The sequence below is a fragment of the Schistocerca americana genome, chromosome 6 (assembly GCF_021461395.2).
Source record: "Schistocerca americana isolate TAMUIC-IGC-003095 chromosome 6, iqSchAmer2.1, whole genome shotgun sequence".
Classification (NCBI taxonomy): Eukaryota; Metazoa; Arthropoda; class Insecta; order Orthoptera; family Acrididae; genus Schistocerca; species Schistocerca americana.
Genome location: NC_060124.1, coordinates 401,273,939 through 401,293,133, shown reverse-complemented (window position 1 = coordinate 401,293,133; position 19,195 = coordinate 401,273,939). Strand labels below are relative to the sequence as shown.

Sequence of the window (19,195 nt, the reverse complement as noted above, 5' to 3'; positions counted from 1 at the left end):
AGTAAATCATGTAGTGTGATGATAAACGGGGTGGAAACCTCAATATTTAGGTGTCGACATTGGTGACTTTAAACTAAAAGAACTTAGTTCGCCATAACTGCACTTAGAATAACTGAAGATACGCTATAACTGTTTGCACATTTTTGACATAGTTTTTGCATATTTGGAAACAGCACATTTGACTGTTACGATGATCTGTAAATTGGTCCTGGCATGAAAGTGGTCATCGAGAGAATAAAAGTGAAATTTGCAGCTTTGGCTCGTTTCTCGTTGTACTGATAAACAGGAGCTGCCGACCCACAGTTATTCAAACATGGTGGAAGTTCGTAGAATCTAGCTTATCCCAACACTGATCTCTAGCGTAGCCGAATTTGTCAGTTTAGAATCATCAGTTTTCCATTATCGTCTGTATGCTTGTCAGGAGCCGACTTCTTTGTAACTTCTTTCCTTAGTATGAGGTGTCAGACCATATCATTAATACCTCAACGTAGAGATCGACGAATGCTCTTTCTCACTAGCATAGACGTACTTACGCAGCAAAATCAGAAAGGGAAAGGTCCGCACACGCGAGTAATTCCTGTGGGTTATAACGATATGTTTACGTAATGTGTATACATAAACATAGTTATAAATGTCCCCGTTCGTAGCCGCTAATTATAACAATATGTTTACTTTTGTGCTGTAACATATAGCTATAATCAGCGGTGGAAACATACTTGCGAACGCCGACCGTGTGCGGCTGTTTCTTGTTGGATCGTCTGATCAGTCGGAAGTTGCATTGCGGAAGAGAGTAAATGCCTATTCAAAATATAATTATTTTTGGATACCTCAACATGAATTTCCTAAGGGACCGTAGTTTATCATGCATTTACCAATAGAATATGGCGCGGAGAAAATATTTCGCCGCATACAACTTCCGTCCGATTTCGACGAAAGAATTCGTGACTGTGAACTCTCTATTTGGCAGAAACATAAAGAAAATTAAATAACTTCATGAAGGAGTGAGACATAGCTTCTATATTAAATAAATAGTCCATACACCAGTTCCATTTAAATCTGAATTTATGGCAATTAGTAGACGAACTTACACTGCAATGAAGGATTTAACATGGATGCCAATTTTGACTGGCACTTCTCGTAATGAAAACAATTCCTTTGACGTTTTCACATACACGTCGCGCAATAAATCTACTGCTAGGCACTTTTAGTATTACACATTTACTTTACACTAGAACAATATTATTTTTAACAATAATAATACGGCGGCAAGACATGCGCGTCCGACACACGTTACAGGAGACAAGAGAAGAATGAGTAACTGTTCATCGAGAATATCTCGTACATCAAAAAAAAGTGTAAAAAAGTGTTCTTCTGCTGTCCGTATTTCGCGCCGCGGTTTTCAAAGTCAATAACTCACAGCATCTCTGACGGCGCTTCGACAATAAACAAGTTACGTCACAGGTCGTTCACCTTTTACATTCTCGCAACATTATTTGCTAACTGTAGCTGTTGCCGAGCGACTGCTCGATTAGTGAATGATTTAAAACGATAAGGCAATCACGTAATGTTACAGGGTCTATCACCTGTACTATCACACATACTGTACGGATTCGTATTGGTACGTCACTGCAACCCACATATCATGTTACAGAAAACTGCTGTAAACAGCAAAGAAACAAAGGAGACAAGAGCATAAGATGAAAAATTGTCAGTTCATGTATTTGTTTTACTTGCAAACAAACTGGTTTTTTACGAAAATTATTTGATGGCACTCTAGCATTAACTACTATGATTGTAGTTGCTTGCTTTTCGCATGACCGAAACTAAAACATTCCGTTACATTGTAGATAATAAAAATAAATTGTTCCACTAACTCGGCTTCCCACGATCGCTCGTAACCAGGCCTCATCAGCAGAGTTCAAAGCTAGAGCATGGCCAAACAATTTGATCGAAATTTACAACTTTTCAAAATTCCTTTCCTCGCTGGTAGTTAACTCATTCCTAGAAAATAAAGTGTGAATGTCCAGTTACAAAATTTACTATTTTACAATAACTATGGCTAGTCATAAAGATATGTCAACTAGAACAACATATAACTTACCGTCTGTACCCGTCCTCCGTCATGATGCACATTTACCCCACGTCTCAGTGCAGTAGCACGGCGCTAGAAAAGCCAAAACAGCGGCGCAGAACATCGCTGAGGTGGAATATATGCGGAACAAAAAATGCTAAAGTAGTCAATCACATCAGAAGTTAAAGAAATCGTGATTGGCTTGACGTTGATGCATTGCATTTACTCCAGAGAACAAACAACGGTACGACACTCTGCTCTATCAGTTGGCTGTACCGTTTTGTTTAGCATCTGCGAATGGCGTGCTACGGTACTACAAAGCGTAGACTTCACTGTTCCAGGACTATCAGCATGTACTTACAAAGGAAGAAAATATCAGTCAAGGGCCGTAGGCATGCACACTTACATCGACTTACCGATCCATTTAGTGGCAGCCTACACACGTTCCTACGAACTGCACTCGGCGATTACAGCAGCACCGTGTTGTGATTTAAGTTCGTCGTGTTCTTCTGTCACATCCCGCTTGGTTTTAAATAAACGTTGATTTTCTTTGGTTGTTTTAGAGGTAATAAGGTCGAAAAAAGCAGAGAAAGCTGTGGTCAAAGAAGTGGCTAATGCTACAAAAACAAATTCCCTATGTTCTGTTAGTTGAGCAGTTGATTCGATAATTTTACGTAATTACCCAGGATTGGATGAATCATGCGTTTCGCAGCTTCTGCACATCAATCCATTCTTAAAGAAAAGGAAGTCTGTAAGCTGAGTAGAAGCTATTGGATACTGCGATTCCTAGCGACTGTCAGAAGTTAATATGACCTCAAATTCAGTGCAGTTGCTTCTGCAAAGTTATTAACTAAAATGATTCCCGAAACCTGCGATGTGATTTATGGTTAACTTAGTTAATAAAGCATGTTAAAGCAAAATAAACAAATACATTCACGTGAATGTTTCTCATTCACATAGGTATGTAGCATAAGGGATGATACGTGAGTTCAAGAATCACAAATTCGAACAAGACTGTACATGGCGATAGTGCATATCATGTAAGAAATTCAGCAAATACGTAAAAACTAAGTATTTAGCAACTGTTAAACCTGTAAAAAAAATACCACACTCCAGTCTTCATAGCAGAGGTGTTGTTTCACTGATGACTTCCAATACCAAAGGAGCAAGTGTATTTTACGAATTAACGTCCTCCGGGTATCGATATTTCGGTTTATTTCCGATACGTATCAGAAATAAAATCTAAACAAAAGGAAATACGGAAGATCTCCGTACTTTAATTTTATGTGCCACAGGAATGTTTCTGCATTTATTTAAAAAAGGTTTCGTTTCTTGCTTGTATATTGCTATGTTCCTCGCACGGCGCGTCCCATAAGCGTCTGCAGTCGTTAAATTTCTCCAGAAACTCTGTCCCTGTAGTTTCGTCCGCCTGTCATCCTGCCATGTATATTAGGACACAATTTAATCCCGCGCGCAGTGCCAAAAGACGAACGTTTCTCGGGAGGTTTTCACGGCAGCGCTAAACACGGCACAGTTAGGCGGTGTGGTGAGGGGTAGTCTGTCGGGTGGTCCTGCCGTCCCGACAAGGCACTTCAGTTCGTCAGTCAAAGCGGCTACACACGACAAATTTGTCGGTTGGTTGGTAGTCTGTCGGTACATGAGTATGTCGGTCCTTCACTTTTTCGATATGGCTCACGACTTAGAGTACGCCTAGTGTTCTCTTGTTACCCATTTCTGTGTGTGTGTGTGTGTGTGTGGGGGGGGGGGGGGGGCGCTACAGGCTCGAACTGCGTGACCGTTACGGTCGCAGGTTCGAATCCTGCCTCGGGCATGGATGTGTGTGATGTCCATAGGGTAGTTAGGTTTAAGCAGTTCTAAGTTCTAGCGGACTGATGACCTCAGATGTTAAGTCCCATAGTGCTCAGAGCCATTTGAACCGTGTGTGTGTGTGTTTGTTTATCGATTAAATATTTGTTTCTTTCCAGCAATTTTGGCTTCATTTTACGCACCAAATACTATCCGATGAACGACCAGACCAAAACTTTGATGGAGATGCTTACGTGTCAGGTATGTTGGGGAACGCTGACACAACCCATTTTCAGATGTAAGTTCGAACACCTGATGTGCCAAGAGTGCTTCGAAAAACTCTCGAAGTGTCCCACGTGCCGAGCAACGCTGCGGCAGAAGCTGCGCTCTCTTTCCATGGAACACCTGGCCGAAGTTGTGCGCACCCCTTGCGAGTACAGCGAGGATGGCTGCCCCGAGCTGCTCCCGCTGAAGACGAAGCGACGTCACGAGGAGACGTGCGCCTTCAGGCCTAACGCCACCGCCGCGGAATGTCCGCTGCTGTACTCTGAAAGGTGGCTGCACTGTGCCACTGCGCCAGAGATTGCGCCAAAGAGTACTATTAAGCCGCCTCCACAGTGCTTGTTGGGAGTTCGTAGCAGACAGTGCCTGTTTAGAGTTCGTGGCAGTCAGTGGTTGTTAAGAGTTCGTGGCAGTCAGTGCTTGTTATGAGATCGGACTGGACAGTGCTAGTAGAGAGCTCGTGGCAGTCAGTGCTTGTGAAGAGATCGTAGAGGACAGTTTTGTCGAGAGCTCGTGGTTGTTGTGAAGTTGGAGCAAGATGTTGTAGTAAAGAGTATAGTTCCATGTCTTATGCAGTTATTTGATGGGAGAGATAGCAGATGTTATTGTAATGAGTGCATTTCGTCAATATATATGAAGGTAAAATTTATAATGTTCCTTTATTAGTTGTGTATCTGAAATAATGTGTCACTACAGGTTCAGTCAACAAAGCATCTGGCTTGTGTTCTTGGATTAGAGTGTAATTGTGATTTTTTTGCGTAATTATAGTTTTTCTAAATTTCTTTTGTCACGTCAGTATAATTGGTATCAAAATTCTTGTCTTGTTGGAAAAGAACCGTGCCAGGTGTGGATGTTGAGTCACACTCCCACATACAGAACAGTTACATTTGTGCTTGGATTTTGTAGGTTTTATAGTTGCTGGGGACTTAATTAATTAACTGTGTTTACGGAAATTTTCTTACATTGTTCTTTGCAGTCAGATTGCGTAATAATACTAGTCAGGGCCAACCGATTACGAGACTACGTAATCGGACATACTAAAATTAAAAGTATTTTCAAATTTATTTAATTAAGCCCCCATGCACGTGGCGACCGCTGCTTCGGATCGTCCCTTGGATTCTTCTGATTGTGAAAATTGTAGACTGTAGTATTGCTGTAGCAATTTGTAGTTTAGTGATTGTAGTCTGTATTGAGTGTGTAGATTTGGTAATTGGCATTCTTCTAATGGTATTTTTCAAAATTTAATTTTTATTGCCTTGTATACGCGTTTGACAATCTTGTGCAATTATTTCAATTGTTCGATTGATCGTGTTTGAGGGAGACATTGCGTGTGAATAGTATTGTTGGAGATAGGGGGTCATTGTGTGTGATTTTCGTACAGTGACGAATCTTTTGTATGTTTTGCAAATGATTACGCGATCGATGAAAAAGGGAAAAATGATGAATAGTGAGAATGACGAAATTGTTGACATGGCGAACTCGCCAACAGAGGAAAACAGTATGATGGATAATGAAGTGGAAAACAATGTAATAAGCAAGGAAAATAGTCCGGTAACAGTTCAAAATGTTTCTCAATCAGAAAATTCACAGATTACGAGATTAACGACAGAAGAGATAAAGCAGTTGATGGGTGCTATACTAAATCTGGGATCACAAATGGAAACGCAGTTAGACTCATTACGATCTGAAATTAGAACTGAGATGCAAGCAATGACAACACGGTTATGCTCAAAAATAGGAACAATTGAAACAGAAATAGGAACAAATAAAGCCGAGATGAAAGCAGTGGGATCACAGTCACGATCTGAATTAGAAACTGATAGGGGAACAATGGAAACTCAGTTAGGCTCACGAACAGGGACATTTTTCAAATACACGAATGACGAATTAAAGAAAGAAATTAGAGAAGAAGTACAACCGATTTTGAATTCTCACAATAATAGTTTAATTTCATCAGAAATTAGACAAGAGGAACAGGACAGAGAACAGGAAGAAAGAGATCGCGTGATAGTACAGAAATTTTCAGAGTTAAATTTACAACGTGCACAAGACAAGGAAGAAATAATTGAAAGAATCGAGGAATCCGTTCCAAATGACAGAATAAATAACTTAACGCAACAGTGTGAACACTTAACTACTAAATGTGACAATACCGAAACCCGAGTCGCGACACTTACGGAAGACGTAAATAAACAGAAAGGACAATTAAGTGACTCATCGGAAAGAGTTGAGATGATCTCAGATAAATTGACAAGTGTTAGTTTAGCAGAAGGGTATGAAGAAAGTAATTTATTTCATTTACGAGAGGCAGTAAGAGAGCGCGAGGCGCGTGAATTTAACAATAATCGACATTGGGACTGGGACAGACGCGGTAGGTCTTTGTCGCCACGAGGTGCAAACATTGACTATAAACACTTCTTAACTGTTCGGAAAATTAAGATATTTCGCAATTCGAAGAACGACATACATCCATGTTCATGGTTAGATCAATTTATGTACGCACTTCCGCCAAAGTTGCCATTAAGTCACAAACTAGAAATTATGTGCGGCTATTAAAGTCCTCAGGGGATTCACTACTCTAAAGTGAATATGTGCGGTAGCGAGCATAGGGCCCCGAGCTGTAGTGGTGCTATTTCTCTTTTAGTTTTCTGTACCGCTGCCTACTCTTTTACTATTCTTTGCATCTGTCAAACCAACTCTTCGACTATCAATCTATCTAGTGAGTAAGTAAACAATAACCGAATATGACTAATTGTACCCAAAAGTGACTTTGGAAATTACCGTTTGGGCTTACTGTATTTTCTGCAGCATTCATTCGTCGTCTAAACGAAATGTTACCTGTTTATCTTCGTGACAAATTTATTTCATATGTTGACGACATTCTTATTGTTAAACGTTCTTGGAGTGAGCACAACAAAATTTTGGACTCATTATTACGTATCTTTGCAAGAGTTGGCATTACAGTAAACTTGGAAAAATCTGAATTTGGTCGTTCTCAGGCGAAATTATCGGTCACATTATTTCGACTGAAGGTATTCTTCCTGATCCAGAGAAACTAGATGCTATTCAGTTCGCATTGACATTCTTTGTAAACGAAAATCGGTCGACAACTCCGTTTGGTTAGTTTGTATTCCTGATGAGTGGGTCAATAAATTGATTTGGTATACGCATTTCAGTTATGCACACTTTGGTCCCCGAAAATGCTTTCATAAATTACGAGAAAATTGTTACTTCAGTAATATGGAAAAACGTATTCGATCTGTTCTTGCCAAATGTAAATTATGTCAAATGGCTAAGCCTCCAACGATTTCTCACAGAGCACCGTTGTTTCCCATCATTCCAGCGAAATTAAAGGAGATGGCTGCAGTCGATTTGTTTGGTCCAGTGGTTCGTTCTACTAATGGTTTTGCGTACATTTTCGTAGCAGTGGAACTGACATCAAAATATGTATGTTTTACGCCTTTACGCAAAGCAACAGCTCGTTTAGTATCTAATGCTTTCATCAAACATTTTCTTAAAGAAGTTGGTCACGTTGATAAGGTTATATCAGATAATGGATCACAGTTTCGTTCTAAAATTTGGCTTCGTACTCTACACCGTCGTAAAATTAAACCAATCTTCATTTCACTTTTTCACCCTCAATCTAACGCTTCAGAGAGATGGATGAAGGAAATCAATAAATTGTGCCGTCTTTATTGTCATCAGAATCACAGAACTTGGGATCAGTATCTTCATATTTTTCAAAACATTCTGAATGAACTCCCTAATGATTCAACTTCTTTACCGCCTCTATTGATATTAAAAAATAAAGCACCGACAAATCGCATTTCTGAAATAGTTCCTTTTCCACCTTCACGGAAACTACGGCATTCTGAAGTTGTGAACATGGCTCTACGAAATATTGCATCCGCGGCTGCTAGAAGAAAGAAATCGGCGAAACGTCCTGGTCGTTTAAAAAATTTGTCAGTTGGTCAGAAGGTATTAATTAAGTCCCACCGTTTGTCTCATAAAGGAAAAGGCTTATGTCGCAAATTTTTTCTGCTTTATAACGGTCCATACAGAATTCGCAAAATTATACATGATAACACTGTTGAAGTAGAAACTCTTAAATCTCGACGCTCTAAAGGAATACATCATATATCAAACGTTAAAATTTTTGTGGAATGACATACTTGTGAGAAACTAACAGCTACATGTAAACATGCGGAGAGTACAAGGATACCGCGCTGTGTTTTGGCGGCGGCACATACTCAAAGCAACAGTGAAGTCTGCGCGCCGCACAAGGCAGTCGTTGACCGCAAACAATTGCTTCCTACGTCACGCGCCTACAGCTGATCGAGCGCTCAGTGCGAATGCACTGACAGCCGTAAACAAATACACAGTCTAATTTCTCCGACTAAATTCTGTATAAAGCTATAAGGACTTGTTGAATTGTGTTATTAACATTCAGTATTTTGCAGGATACGGTGTATAAAGTATTTAAGACCTTCAGGTAAATTCTGTGCGTGTCCGACGTTAAGACGACCTGCTATCGAGAAATTTTCAGGAAGAATGTAATTTCGAAGAAGAAACTAATTAACTAAAAAAAAAAAGGTAACTATTAATTGAGTTTATTTTCAGGTAACAAATTTCCACTTAGGTACGTACTTTAGACGTAATTTGCTGCTCGCGATTACGTGATTCATACTTTGCGCTAATTTCATGTTCTATGGATTTACTTGTGAAGCGACGTGCTTGTATACATTTACTGATTTTGACAATTATTGATTAATGAACTGGGTTGTGACTTGTATATATTATACATCGCTTGGCTACACTGCTTTTTCACTGATGTCATTTTGTTTTTTAGTTATGTGCCTGCTGTGCTTATTTATTTGAATTATAATTGTAACCTGATTTATTGTGCTGATGAGTTTAGTTATGTGAGTTATACTTTGTGATTTATCTGCTTGTGCCTTCATGTTTGCTTATTAAGATGACATATGAATATTTATTTGCTTATGCTGATATGATGCTAATGACCTGTTTATTATGTAAGATATATGTTTGCTGCTTTTTGTATGGATTGCATATTTACATATTTCTGTTTTGTTGCCATAACTGCTCTTTAATTTGGTGTATAGAAATGCTGTTGTACAGTGTACAAACATAGAGTTTAGGTCACACTATTGGATTAATTATAGATTGTTCGCTTGGCAGAGCCTCGTTGTAGGAATTGTGCTGCATCCACTTGTTGACATTCTGTTCTTACTGGTATATTTACTCGCTATTGCAAGTTTTGCTTACGCTCAGTGTCTTACATTTTTAAGATAAAAAAAATTAACTGCTATCATTCGACGAACGACATTAGTACAAGAAAGTCATAGAAGTCACATGAGCTGAGGTTTTATGGAAGCTGTATACATTTATGCTAATAGGAAGGAAGCTAACGACATGACATACCAATACTAGGTTTAGACCATTGACAGTTATTACACTGCATTTTTCGTGAGCAATTGAAATAGGAAGTGACACTTGACACAAGAAATACTCCACATGTTTGCTTCTGTCTGCCATAATTCTTGAAGTGGTGTACACACTGTGAAATATTATGATCATTCACACTCCGTAATCGTACTTAATTACTGAGAGTTATTCGAACTAAGTCTGTTAGAGGTCAGGTATGCATTTCTTTTATTTAATGATGGACAAGGAACCAAAATGTATCTTATAATTTATAATGAGTAGAAAATTTGGGTCAGATGGATTACACAGAGGTTGTGTGTTGACAATGTGTCTTCGGATTGTATGGGATGCTGACTTGAAGTTGCATTAGGATTTTATCTGTACTTGTTCGAGGAGACTGACTAGAGGAAAGAGTTGTGATGGAAGTGATATGATATTGGTGCTGAGGTTTATATTTATCGACGTATTATTGAGGTATAGAGATTATATGAAGTTGAGTTGTTATGGAAGTGAAATGATATTGGTGCTGAGGTTTATATTTATCGACGTATTATTGAGATATGATTATTGGAGTTTTTGTGGACAAGAGGTAAGGTAAATGATATTAATGATAAGACGTATTGAAGAGGTATTATTGAGGTATGATTATTGGAGTTTTGGTGTATAAGAGGTAAAGTAAGTGAGGAGCATATTTTTTTTTGTTGGTCTTATGGAACAAAGAGGATGAAGAGAGCAGACTAGAACACTAAAATAGCAGGAAGATGGTCTATACACACACTTTGTTAAATAACTAAGCAGTATATACTTTTTTTTTGGAGAGAGGAAGTAATTGCATATCTTGGCTCACTGACAGTTGTTCAACAACAGTACGTTTTGATCTGGCTTGGCAAACATTGGTCTTGACATGATGACTATGACGTTGACTAACTATTATTGACTGTTATACATTGCTGCCAGTACTAGTTGATACACATGATGAACATCAGATTTTGACAGAATTACATTTACACAGTTAACACTATTCAATTACACAGTAGTACTTAATGTGGATGAAAGATGAGTGAGTGTGTTTTGTGTGTTTTCCTTTCCTAATCCTACCCACCTATCTCCTAAATATTATTTTATTTGTTTGTAGTGGCTTGCACTGACACCCATAAATATTATAGGTTTACTGGTATTTGTGTATTGTAATAGTTAATAGGACAATTATCTGATATCATTTGTGTGTTTGTTATGATTTGTATGTTACTGTAAAAGCATCTGTATGTGCATTCAAACTATTGTTCATGCCTGAACTGTCTGATTAGTGAAGATAAATATTCTGAACTGTTACCTGCACTTTTCAATATGTATGACATTTGGTCGTGTTTAATTTCTGCTGATGAACAGTGTGATCAGTGCTAGTGAATTTTATCGAACTGTTTCTACTGAAATGATGTTACTTCTTGCTGTCTGCACCTGCGCTCAACATTGCTGGGTGCAACTGATGGACTACTCCTACTGAAATGGTGTCATTTGTTGGTGTCTGCACCTGCACTCAACATTGCTGGGTGCAACTGATGAACTGTTTCTACTGAAATGAAGTCACTTGTTGCTGTTTGCACCTGCTCAACATTGCTGGGTGCAACTGATGGACTACTCCTACTGAAATGGTGTCACTTGTTGGTGTCTGCACCTGCTCAACATTGCTAGGTGCAACTGATGAACTGTTTTTACTGAAACGATGTCACTTGTTGGTGTCTGCACCTACTCAACATTGCTGGGTGCAACTGATGAACTGTTTCTACTGAACTAATGTGACTTGTTGCCGTGTGTACCTCTTGAACTTTACTGGGTGCCACAGATGGAACTGCTTCTACTGAAATAATGTCACTTGTTGCTGTCTGCACCTGCTCAACATTGCTGGGTGCCACAGATGGACTGTTTTTACTGAAATGGTATCACTTGTTGGTGTCTGCACCTGCTCAACATTGCTGGGTGCAACTGATGAACTGTTTTTACTGAAATGATGTCACTTGTTGGTGTCTGCACCTACTCAACATTACTGAGTGCAACTGATGGACTGCTTCTACTGAAATGATGTCACTTGTTGGTGTCTGCACCTGCTCAATATTGCTGGGTGCCACTGATGAACTGCTTCTACTGAACTAGTGTGACTTGTTGCTGGGTGTACCTGCTAAACTTTACTGGGTGCAACTGATGGACTGCTTCTACTGAAAAGATGTTACCTGTTGGTGTTCTTTTTTGTATAAACTAATCATTGAAAGCATTTTATGTGAACATTTGTATAAACTGATTTTTTGTATATTGTGTAAACTATTATGTAAAGTCACATGTATGAAAATAATTTGTATTGCCTTCTGTATTTCATATATTAGGTTAGTGAAAGGTCAGTGCAAAGCCAAAATTTTTAACTAATTATGTGATATTTAGGTATTAATATTATCTTTTGTTTTTGTCTGTATTTTTGTGGACGAATTTGGTGGTATTTTCACCACCAATGCTGGCAAAAATACCATCAAATTCTGGCCTGTGGAGGAGGGGCATATGAAAGGTGGCTGCACTGTGCCACTGCGCCAGAGATTGCGCCAAAGAGTACTATTAAGCCGCCTCCACAGTGCTTGTTGGGAGTTCGTAGCAGACAGTGCCTGTTTAGAGTTCGTGGCAGTCAGTGGTTGTTATGAGATCGGACTGGACAGTGCTAGTAGAGAGCTCGTGGCAGTCAGTGCTTGTGAAGAGATCGTAGAGGACAGTTTTGTCGAGAGCTCGTGGTTGTTGTGAAGTTGGAGCAAGATGTTGTAGTAAAGAGTATAGTTCCATGTCTTATGCAGTTATTTGATGGGAGAGATAGCAGATGTTATTGTAATGAGTGCATTTCGTCAATATATATGAAGGTAAAATTTATAATGTTCCTTTATTAGTTGTGTATCTGAAATAATGTGTCACTACAGGTTCAGTCAACAAAGCATCTGGCTTGTGTTCTTGGATTAGAGTGTAATTGTGATTTTTTTGCGTAATTATAGTTTTTCTAAATTTCTTTTGTCACGTCAGTATAATTGGTATCAAAATTCTTGTCTTGTTGGAAAAGAACCGTGCCAGGTGTGGATGTTGAGTCACACTCCCACATACAGAACAGTTACATTTGTGCTTGGATTTTGTAGGTTTTATAGTTGCTGGGGACTTAATTAATTAACTGTGTTTACGGAAATTTTCTTACATTGTTCTTTGCAGTCAGATTGCGTAATAATACTAGTCAGGGCCAGCCGATTACGAGACTTACGTAATCGGACATACAGCTACAGCTACTAAAAATATTTTCAATCTTTTATTTAATTAAGCCCCCATGCAACTCCTGCCCCTGGCTGGGCAGTCGGGCAGCCGTGGAGCAGCACGTCCGCTACGAGCACCGAGACGAGCTGGTCGCGGCATCGGATGGAGCCTTCAGGGTCGGGGATTCTTCCATAACAGTCTTAGAGTTCGACATGGCCCTGTTCGTGGTGCGCGCAGAATCTGTCCCAGAGGCTGATTTCACGTCGCATTACGTCCACGTCGGCCACGTAGCACAGGGCTTGCGCGCTGCGAAACCTCGCTACCGCTTCAAGGTGCGGCTTGATCCAGACGGTCCCTTCTACAAAGGACACGTGACGGACTACAGCCAGCAGGTGCAGGATCTGGCGGCCGCGGGCGGCTGCCTCTTCTACGTGAGTCAGGTCGATCAGCCCAGTGAGGTGTCCTACTCCGGCACCATCAAGAAACTGCTAGTCTAGGTTTTAATAAAGTCATGTTTGTTCTTATGTATGTTCTCAAACTTCCGTATTTAATTTAAAGCTTACTTGTTTTATTAAAATTCACTTACATTATTACTTATAACACACAAAATAAAAAGTTAAATTTAAACTGTATGACAATTCAGATTATAATAATCTACGTAATGCCTTACGCGACAGTGTAAGTCTCCATTTAATAACAGAACAAAGTAAATAAATCCTCGTTTTAAATGAAATTTCGCTCCTCGATTTCTAGCGAAACCTGGGAAATACTTTCTCATCGACAAGTTACTTGGATCAGAAATACGTCAGTTCATCAGCGCACACGATTGCGACCTCGTGGTCAATTTCTAGAAATATGGTATCCATTGTATACTCATCATCGGCTAACGTAACATGATTTCGGAGCAAGATTTGGTGTGTACATTGCCGTGGTTGATAAGGGCACCAACCCATTAGTCATTAAAAGTGTTTGGACTAAGCCATAAATATCTCAAATATGTAAGAAAGTGTTTAGAGCGAAACCATTACACACTGACAATGCGGAATACTCATTTAATTGCGTAGGCTTACGCGGCCAGAGTCGGTCGACATAGTTTTCTGGGTATAGTACAGCGTCATAATGTAAAAAACTACTGGTAATGACCCAGGGGGAGGCCGCTGCAATCGTGGCCGAAACGTTGGTTTTTCCACCAGCAGCAGTAGTTGTCTACATTATGACGTGGTGCTATACCCATAAAACTTTTGTCGACTGCTCATTTGTACATATCATTGCACCAGTATCAAGTAGTAGGGAATTTCAGGGTGCGAATATTCAGCTGTTAGAAAAAATGTATAAGGATAAGATTTATTCTGTACTTTATCGGTCACTTCAGCATTGCGTCGAGTGTGAATCTTTTTTTTATAATTCATCTACATCGTACAAGCTCAAACGTTTACAGCGAATTAAGTCTTCGTTCGAACATTTACCACAAGTAAAGGATTAACACGATTTATCAGATAGTGAAACACACTGACTTATGTAACACTCCGATCCGCAATTTCCATCGACAAAAACAATTTTGTTTTAGGAAGCATTACACGGGCGCGTAAAGGGTAAGCAAATAAAACAGAGGTCATAAATCTATGATTAGTTTTAGTTTTCATGTGCAAGGTCAGCTTGAGTTCAAAGCGTAGCAATGACCTTGGCCTTTCAGCAGTAACGAGTATTTCCTTTTCTTACGGTGCAGTGACGTCAGATTCTATTTGCCTCGCGCAGTCAGTCAGTTACATAACTTTATTTCTTGGTTTATATCAATATCTCTTTCTATCCTGCATTGCGTACACCGCCACCGCCATCGTAGGAAAGGAAAGGCATGACGCAGAACTCTAGTAATCTCTTATCACTTGATCTAAGGGGAATATCCATTACTGTATTGAAGTATTTATTGCCTTTCTATGTAGGAAAACAACGAAAATTTTGTGTAATATGTGGTTCTCCATATATGAAATATTTTAAATGTGTGATATTGATACTTTTCGTACAGAAAAGCTGCTCTAATACCGTAGCCCATAGTAGCAATAAAACGCTGTGTCGTCCATTTCACGAAGTACGTTACTGCTATCTGAAGTCACTTGAAAAAAATTTAAGAAAGTTTTATACGGCCTCTGTTTCATTTCTTTTAAGAGTTGTGCATTCACTTCCATAAAACAATCTTTTGTTCCAAAACTATGGAATTATTATTTGCAGTTCCCTATTAATTCTTTACTAAATGTTTCAGTAATACCACAATCTAGATGTAAGTAAGAATTTGATCAGTGCTAATGCTTGATAATTGCTATCTTACTTGGCGTGGTTCATGGTAAGTGCCAAAATTTCGGTCTTTTTAGGAGAAATTTTGTATACTTAGTTACAGTCAAGGGCTTTTAGTAACCTTACTAAGTACCGTCCTCTTAATAATTTTAAACATTTTGATCGCCTCTAAAAAGAAAAGTACTTACACAACCCATTTTAAGTGATGAGCTATGTTACGAAGAAAACAATTTCCTCATTTGCGCTTGAAAACTGCTTCAGTGCTTCCACCATAACAGAAGTGTTTGGATGAGAATGGACATAGTTGTAGAAAGCCTTACCCCGTCGCCACACGGACTGCGCGCTCAAACGTCAGTTTAGCGTGCCAAGTTTCTGTTATAGTGTGGGAAAAGCACGAGTCTTTCCGAGAGCGCAGAGCAGTATCAAGCATGACAGAAGTTCTGAATTCGCGTTTGAACATAGAGCAGTCAGATGGATGAGCGCCACTTAACGTCATGTGCATGCCATCTCTTTCAGTACTAAATCTGGCGAAGCAATATTAACTTTCAGTGGAAGACAATATTTCGTGAGTTTTACGTTACAATTTACGTCCTATGAACATACACCCTTTCAAAGAAACATCAAATCGTGGCTCTCGCGAAGCCCCGTCGGTTATTTTTACGGTTTGTTGTAACAAAAACACGGGAACTTCACATTGGTTGTAAAAGAAAGTTCGAATCATATTCTGCGTGTTACGAAAGTGGTTTCAAGGCAAAGGAACACTTAAAATCAGGTTTCCCGTAAGATTTGTTACAATTAAAATTAGGTAATAACATGCCTGCGGTTAAACGATTCAGAACATAGTAAAATAAAAGTTCAGCGTAATTTAATGAATAGACGATAATAGTTCAAAAGTGATTGTGTGACGGGCATGCGCCTCGCTATGTCGAAATATTTTTATTCACTTCCGCATTTTCTGACCGATGGCCCTAGTAGTCTGGTCCCTTCAATCCCACAATCAAACCTTCGCGTTTTCTAATAAGTTCTGAGACTTCATTGGTTTAATAGAAATTGAATGCATGATACTGTAGGTTACGTAAATATTAGTTCTCTCTCTCACACACACACACACACACACACACACACACACACACACACACACACACACACACACACACTCTCACACTCATTCACTCACTCCCCCCCTCTCTCTCTCTCTCTCTCTCTCTCTCTCTCTCTCTCTCTCTGTCTCTCTCTCTCTCTCTCCCCCCCCCCCCCCCCCCTCTCCCGTTTCGAGGTTAACTCCCGTATTTCACGTGCTCTAGAGATTTTGTTACTGAATAGAAAGTTATCACGCAAAAATTACTTCAGGTATGAGAAAAAGTACCACCACAGCTATATTTTGAGAATGTCTTTATTCTGTCACACGACTAGTTGCGGCGACACATTGCGGCAATCCTCAGGCCCCACCTCTGCCAAGAGTATTTCATTTACCTGGCGCAGTTCCCTTGCTAATAAAACACTTGGGTTACCTTTCATCAGGATTCTATACTCACCACCGTAGAATACAGAATCTGCGTTTAATAGAGCTAATGTAATAATTTTACGCCTGTCCGTTTCGTAAACAAAATGTTTAGTGAGCCAGATACTGGTGACAACAGCAGCTGGAGCGTGTTGTGATCAGATACAAGACGCTGCGGCACATACGGCATACGCAGAACCAGTAGTTTCTGACCGTTCAGCAGTACGGTAGAGATAATCATTTCGTGTTACGGCGGCTTTACTCGTCACAAAACTGAGCGTGTAGACATTTCGCTCCAATCATGTTATCGACAGATACAGCCCTGTCAGTATTTTTAACGGCTGTCACTGCAACTGCAGAGCGTACGGGGATCAACCAAGAGTAGGGCTAGAGAGCAATAGGCAGACTGTCCGAGCAATTAGGTGAAAACAGGCGAATTTAAAGTGCCTCGTCTGGCGAGGGCGCCTGTGAGGCAGGCAACCGCGCGACACAGACGGGCGGAAGTTTTAATGAACTCTGCAGTCGACAGGGATGGGGGGATCGCACGCAGGAAGGCAAAACTCGCCTGTTCTCGATTCTGCTCAATCGCCGTATCGTATAGACAGCTTCCAGCGTTAAGTACTGTTCTTTCCCTTGCTGGTCGTTGTCGGAACCTGTGACTGTTCCCTACATTTGGCAACGCAAAGTATTGTACCACAGTAATGTGCACCTAAAGTACAGAACACTTGTTATGGCCTGTGTTATTGTTAGGTTGCAAAATTTCTGTCAATTAGGTCCATGAGCGCAAATCTACATGTTGTTGCTGTATTAATGCAATTTTAAACGTAGCAGATAGACCCGTGAACATTTTTGACCAATTAGAAAAAAAGAACAGTGCGTTAAAATGATCATGTTTGATTAAAGAATTTGCAGACTCCAATCTACAGTCGGACGTGTCTGCTTGCTTGATGGTTTCGTGTATTAAGCATTTAGTACCGTATCAGTAATCACCGCCTCACATTCTAATCTCTCAAGAAAAAGTTTCAGCAGAAATGATTTAACATTATTCATCTTTCCTCCAAGGAGTTCCGCCGTATTCTGCCTCGGTTTGTCTCCCTCATTTGTGGTTACCTGTACGAAGATTCTGTACATTTACAAGGAAGAGACCAATGATAGGCTACATAATTCGAGTGAGACATTGTTTGGTTTTATGTATCACATGCACACAATAATAATCCACGATATCGTACAGTGATTTTAAGACTAGATACAGAAACCACGACAGTCTTCCACTGGGTAGCTGTCGCCATGTCCTGATTTCTGGACCACTTATTTAATATCCTACCACAAAGGTGCGTCCAGCTGTGTTGTATACTCTGCCGCCATTGTTGGGCATTAGTTGCTGTAATTCCTCAAATAAAACTATACAATATAATTACCACATACATCCAAACATAGGACACAGGGTTCTTTACTGGCTCCACACTGTGTGAAAATAAACTACTTCTGTCACGCATTATTTCTTTTGTGCACGTTTTGCAGTTTATGAAGGAGACTACTTTCTTAACTACTTGCAATATTTCGTACAGTTTAGGACATTGGTGCCTATAGAAAACAATCCTTAAGAAAAAGGAAAGCACAAGATTCTTACAAAATCCTTCCTCGAAGGTAGGTTCAATTTAATCCAATAATATGTATGCAGAGGAGACGAAGCTTTTCATCTGGTCTATGTTACATGTTCACTGGGACACTACGTCTTAATTCTACATATTAATTGAATCAGTTACTATGAAATGGTCGCAAGTCCATAAAACATGATTTTGAGATATTCAAAGAAAACTGTTTTTATGCTTAAATCGTAGAAGACAGGAAGTACTTGAACTTTTTTACTCAGGTGTACATGGAAACCATTAAATCTAAATCTTCACATCATCAACTTTTATTTTCGCTTTCTTCAGATTATTCTTTTGTCTTGGATTCATGACCTTTATGAACCAAATTACAATAAATAGTAAAACTATAAAATTTTGGGAATATATTAATAAACAGAAAACAGTATTTTATCAATGATTATCACAAATAAGCATTGTTGCAACATTTTCTGTAAGTTTCACACTTTTCATCTTCAGTTGTTGTAGGCCGAGGGAATAGATCAATATAGTTTTTGTGGTCTCTGGGATGTACTGTTCGTTTTTTATATCGTTCGTTTTAACTTTGTTCATAGGACATTTCACTCCATGTACTAAGGTTTTGGGGGGTCTATTTGCTAGGGGTTTAAAAAGTCTGAGTTTTGAGTCAGTCGATCAGTGAATGATTCGGCTACTGAATCCACTGGGTTGTGGCTGTCATTCACATACAATGTGTGAGTAACACTGACGTCGAGTTTAAATGAACTGTCTTTTCCCATTGTTTCTAAACTCTAGGAATTGCATTTAAAGAGATCTGGCCACCAGTCCTTACAGTTCTTAAAAATGTTATCAAGGTAGTTGACAAGGAATGAGTTCTTTTAATTGGTAGCATGAAGAATAAGTTCAATCTATTCTTTCACAGTG

At 39.4% G+C, this 19,195-nt stretch overlaps 1 protein-coding gene across 1 annotated transcript; it reads left to right on the top strand.

Moving 5' to 3' along the window:
- The first annotated feature begins 4,192 nt into the window (after window positions 1–4,192).
- Window positions 4,193–13,371, top strand: LOC124620171 (E3 ubiquitin-protein ligase sina-like). Its single transcript, XM_047146841.1, has 2 exons — window positions 4,193–4,431; window positions 12,975–13,371. The coding sequence occupies exons 1-2, from the start codon at window positions 4,193–4,195 to the stop codon at window positions 13,369–13,371; spliced, it is 636 nt and encodes a 211-aa protein (XP_047002797.1).
- The last annotated feature ends 5,824 nt before the right edge of the window (window positions 13,372–19,195 follow it).

What these genes read in the sequence shown, in the direction of transcription:
- LOC124620171 (XM_047146841.1), top strand. Translation starts at nt 4,193, where the DNA reads ATGTGCCAAGAGTGCTTCGAAAAACTCTCGAAGTGTCCCACGTGCCGA. An exon ending in CCGCTGCTGTACTCTGAAAG is followed by an intron (nt 4,432 to 12,974) that starts GTGGCTGCACTG and finishes CTGGCTGGGCAG; the next exon opens with TCGGGCAGCCGTGGAGCAGC.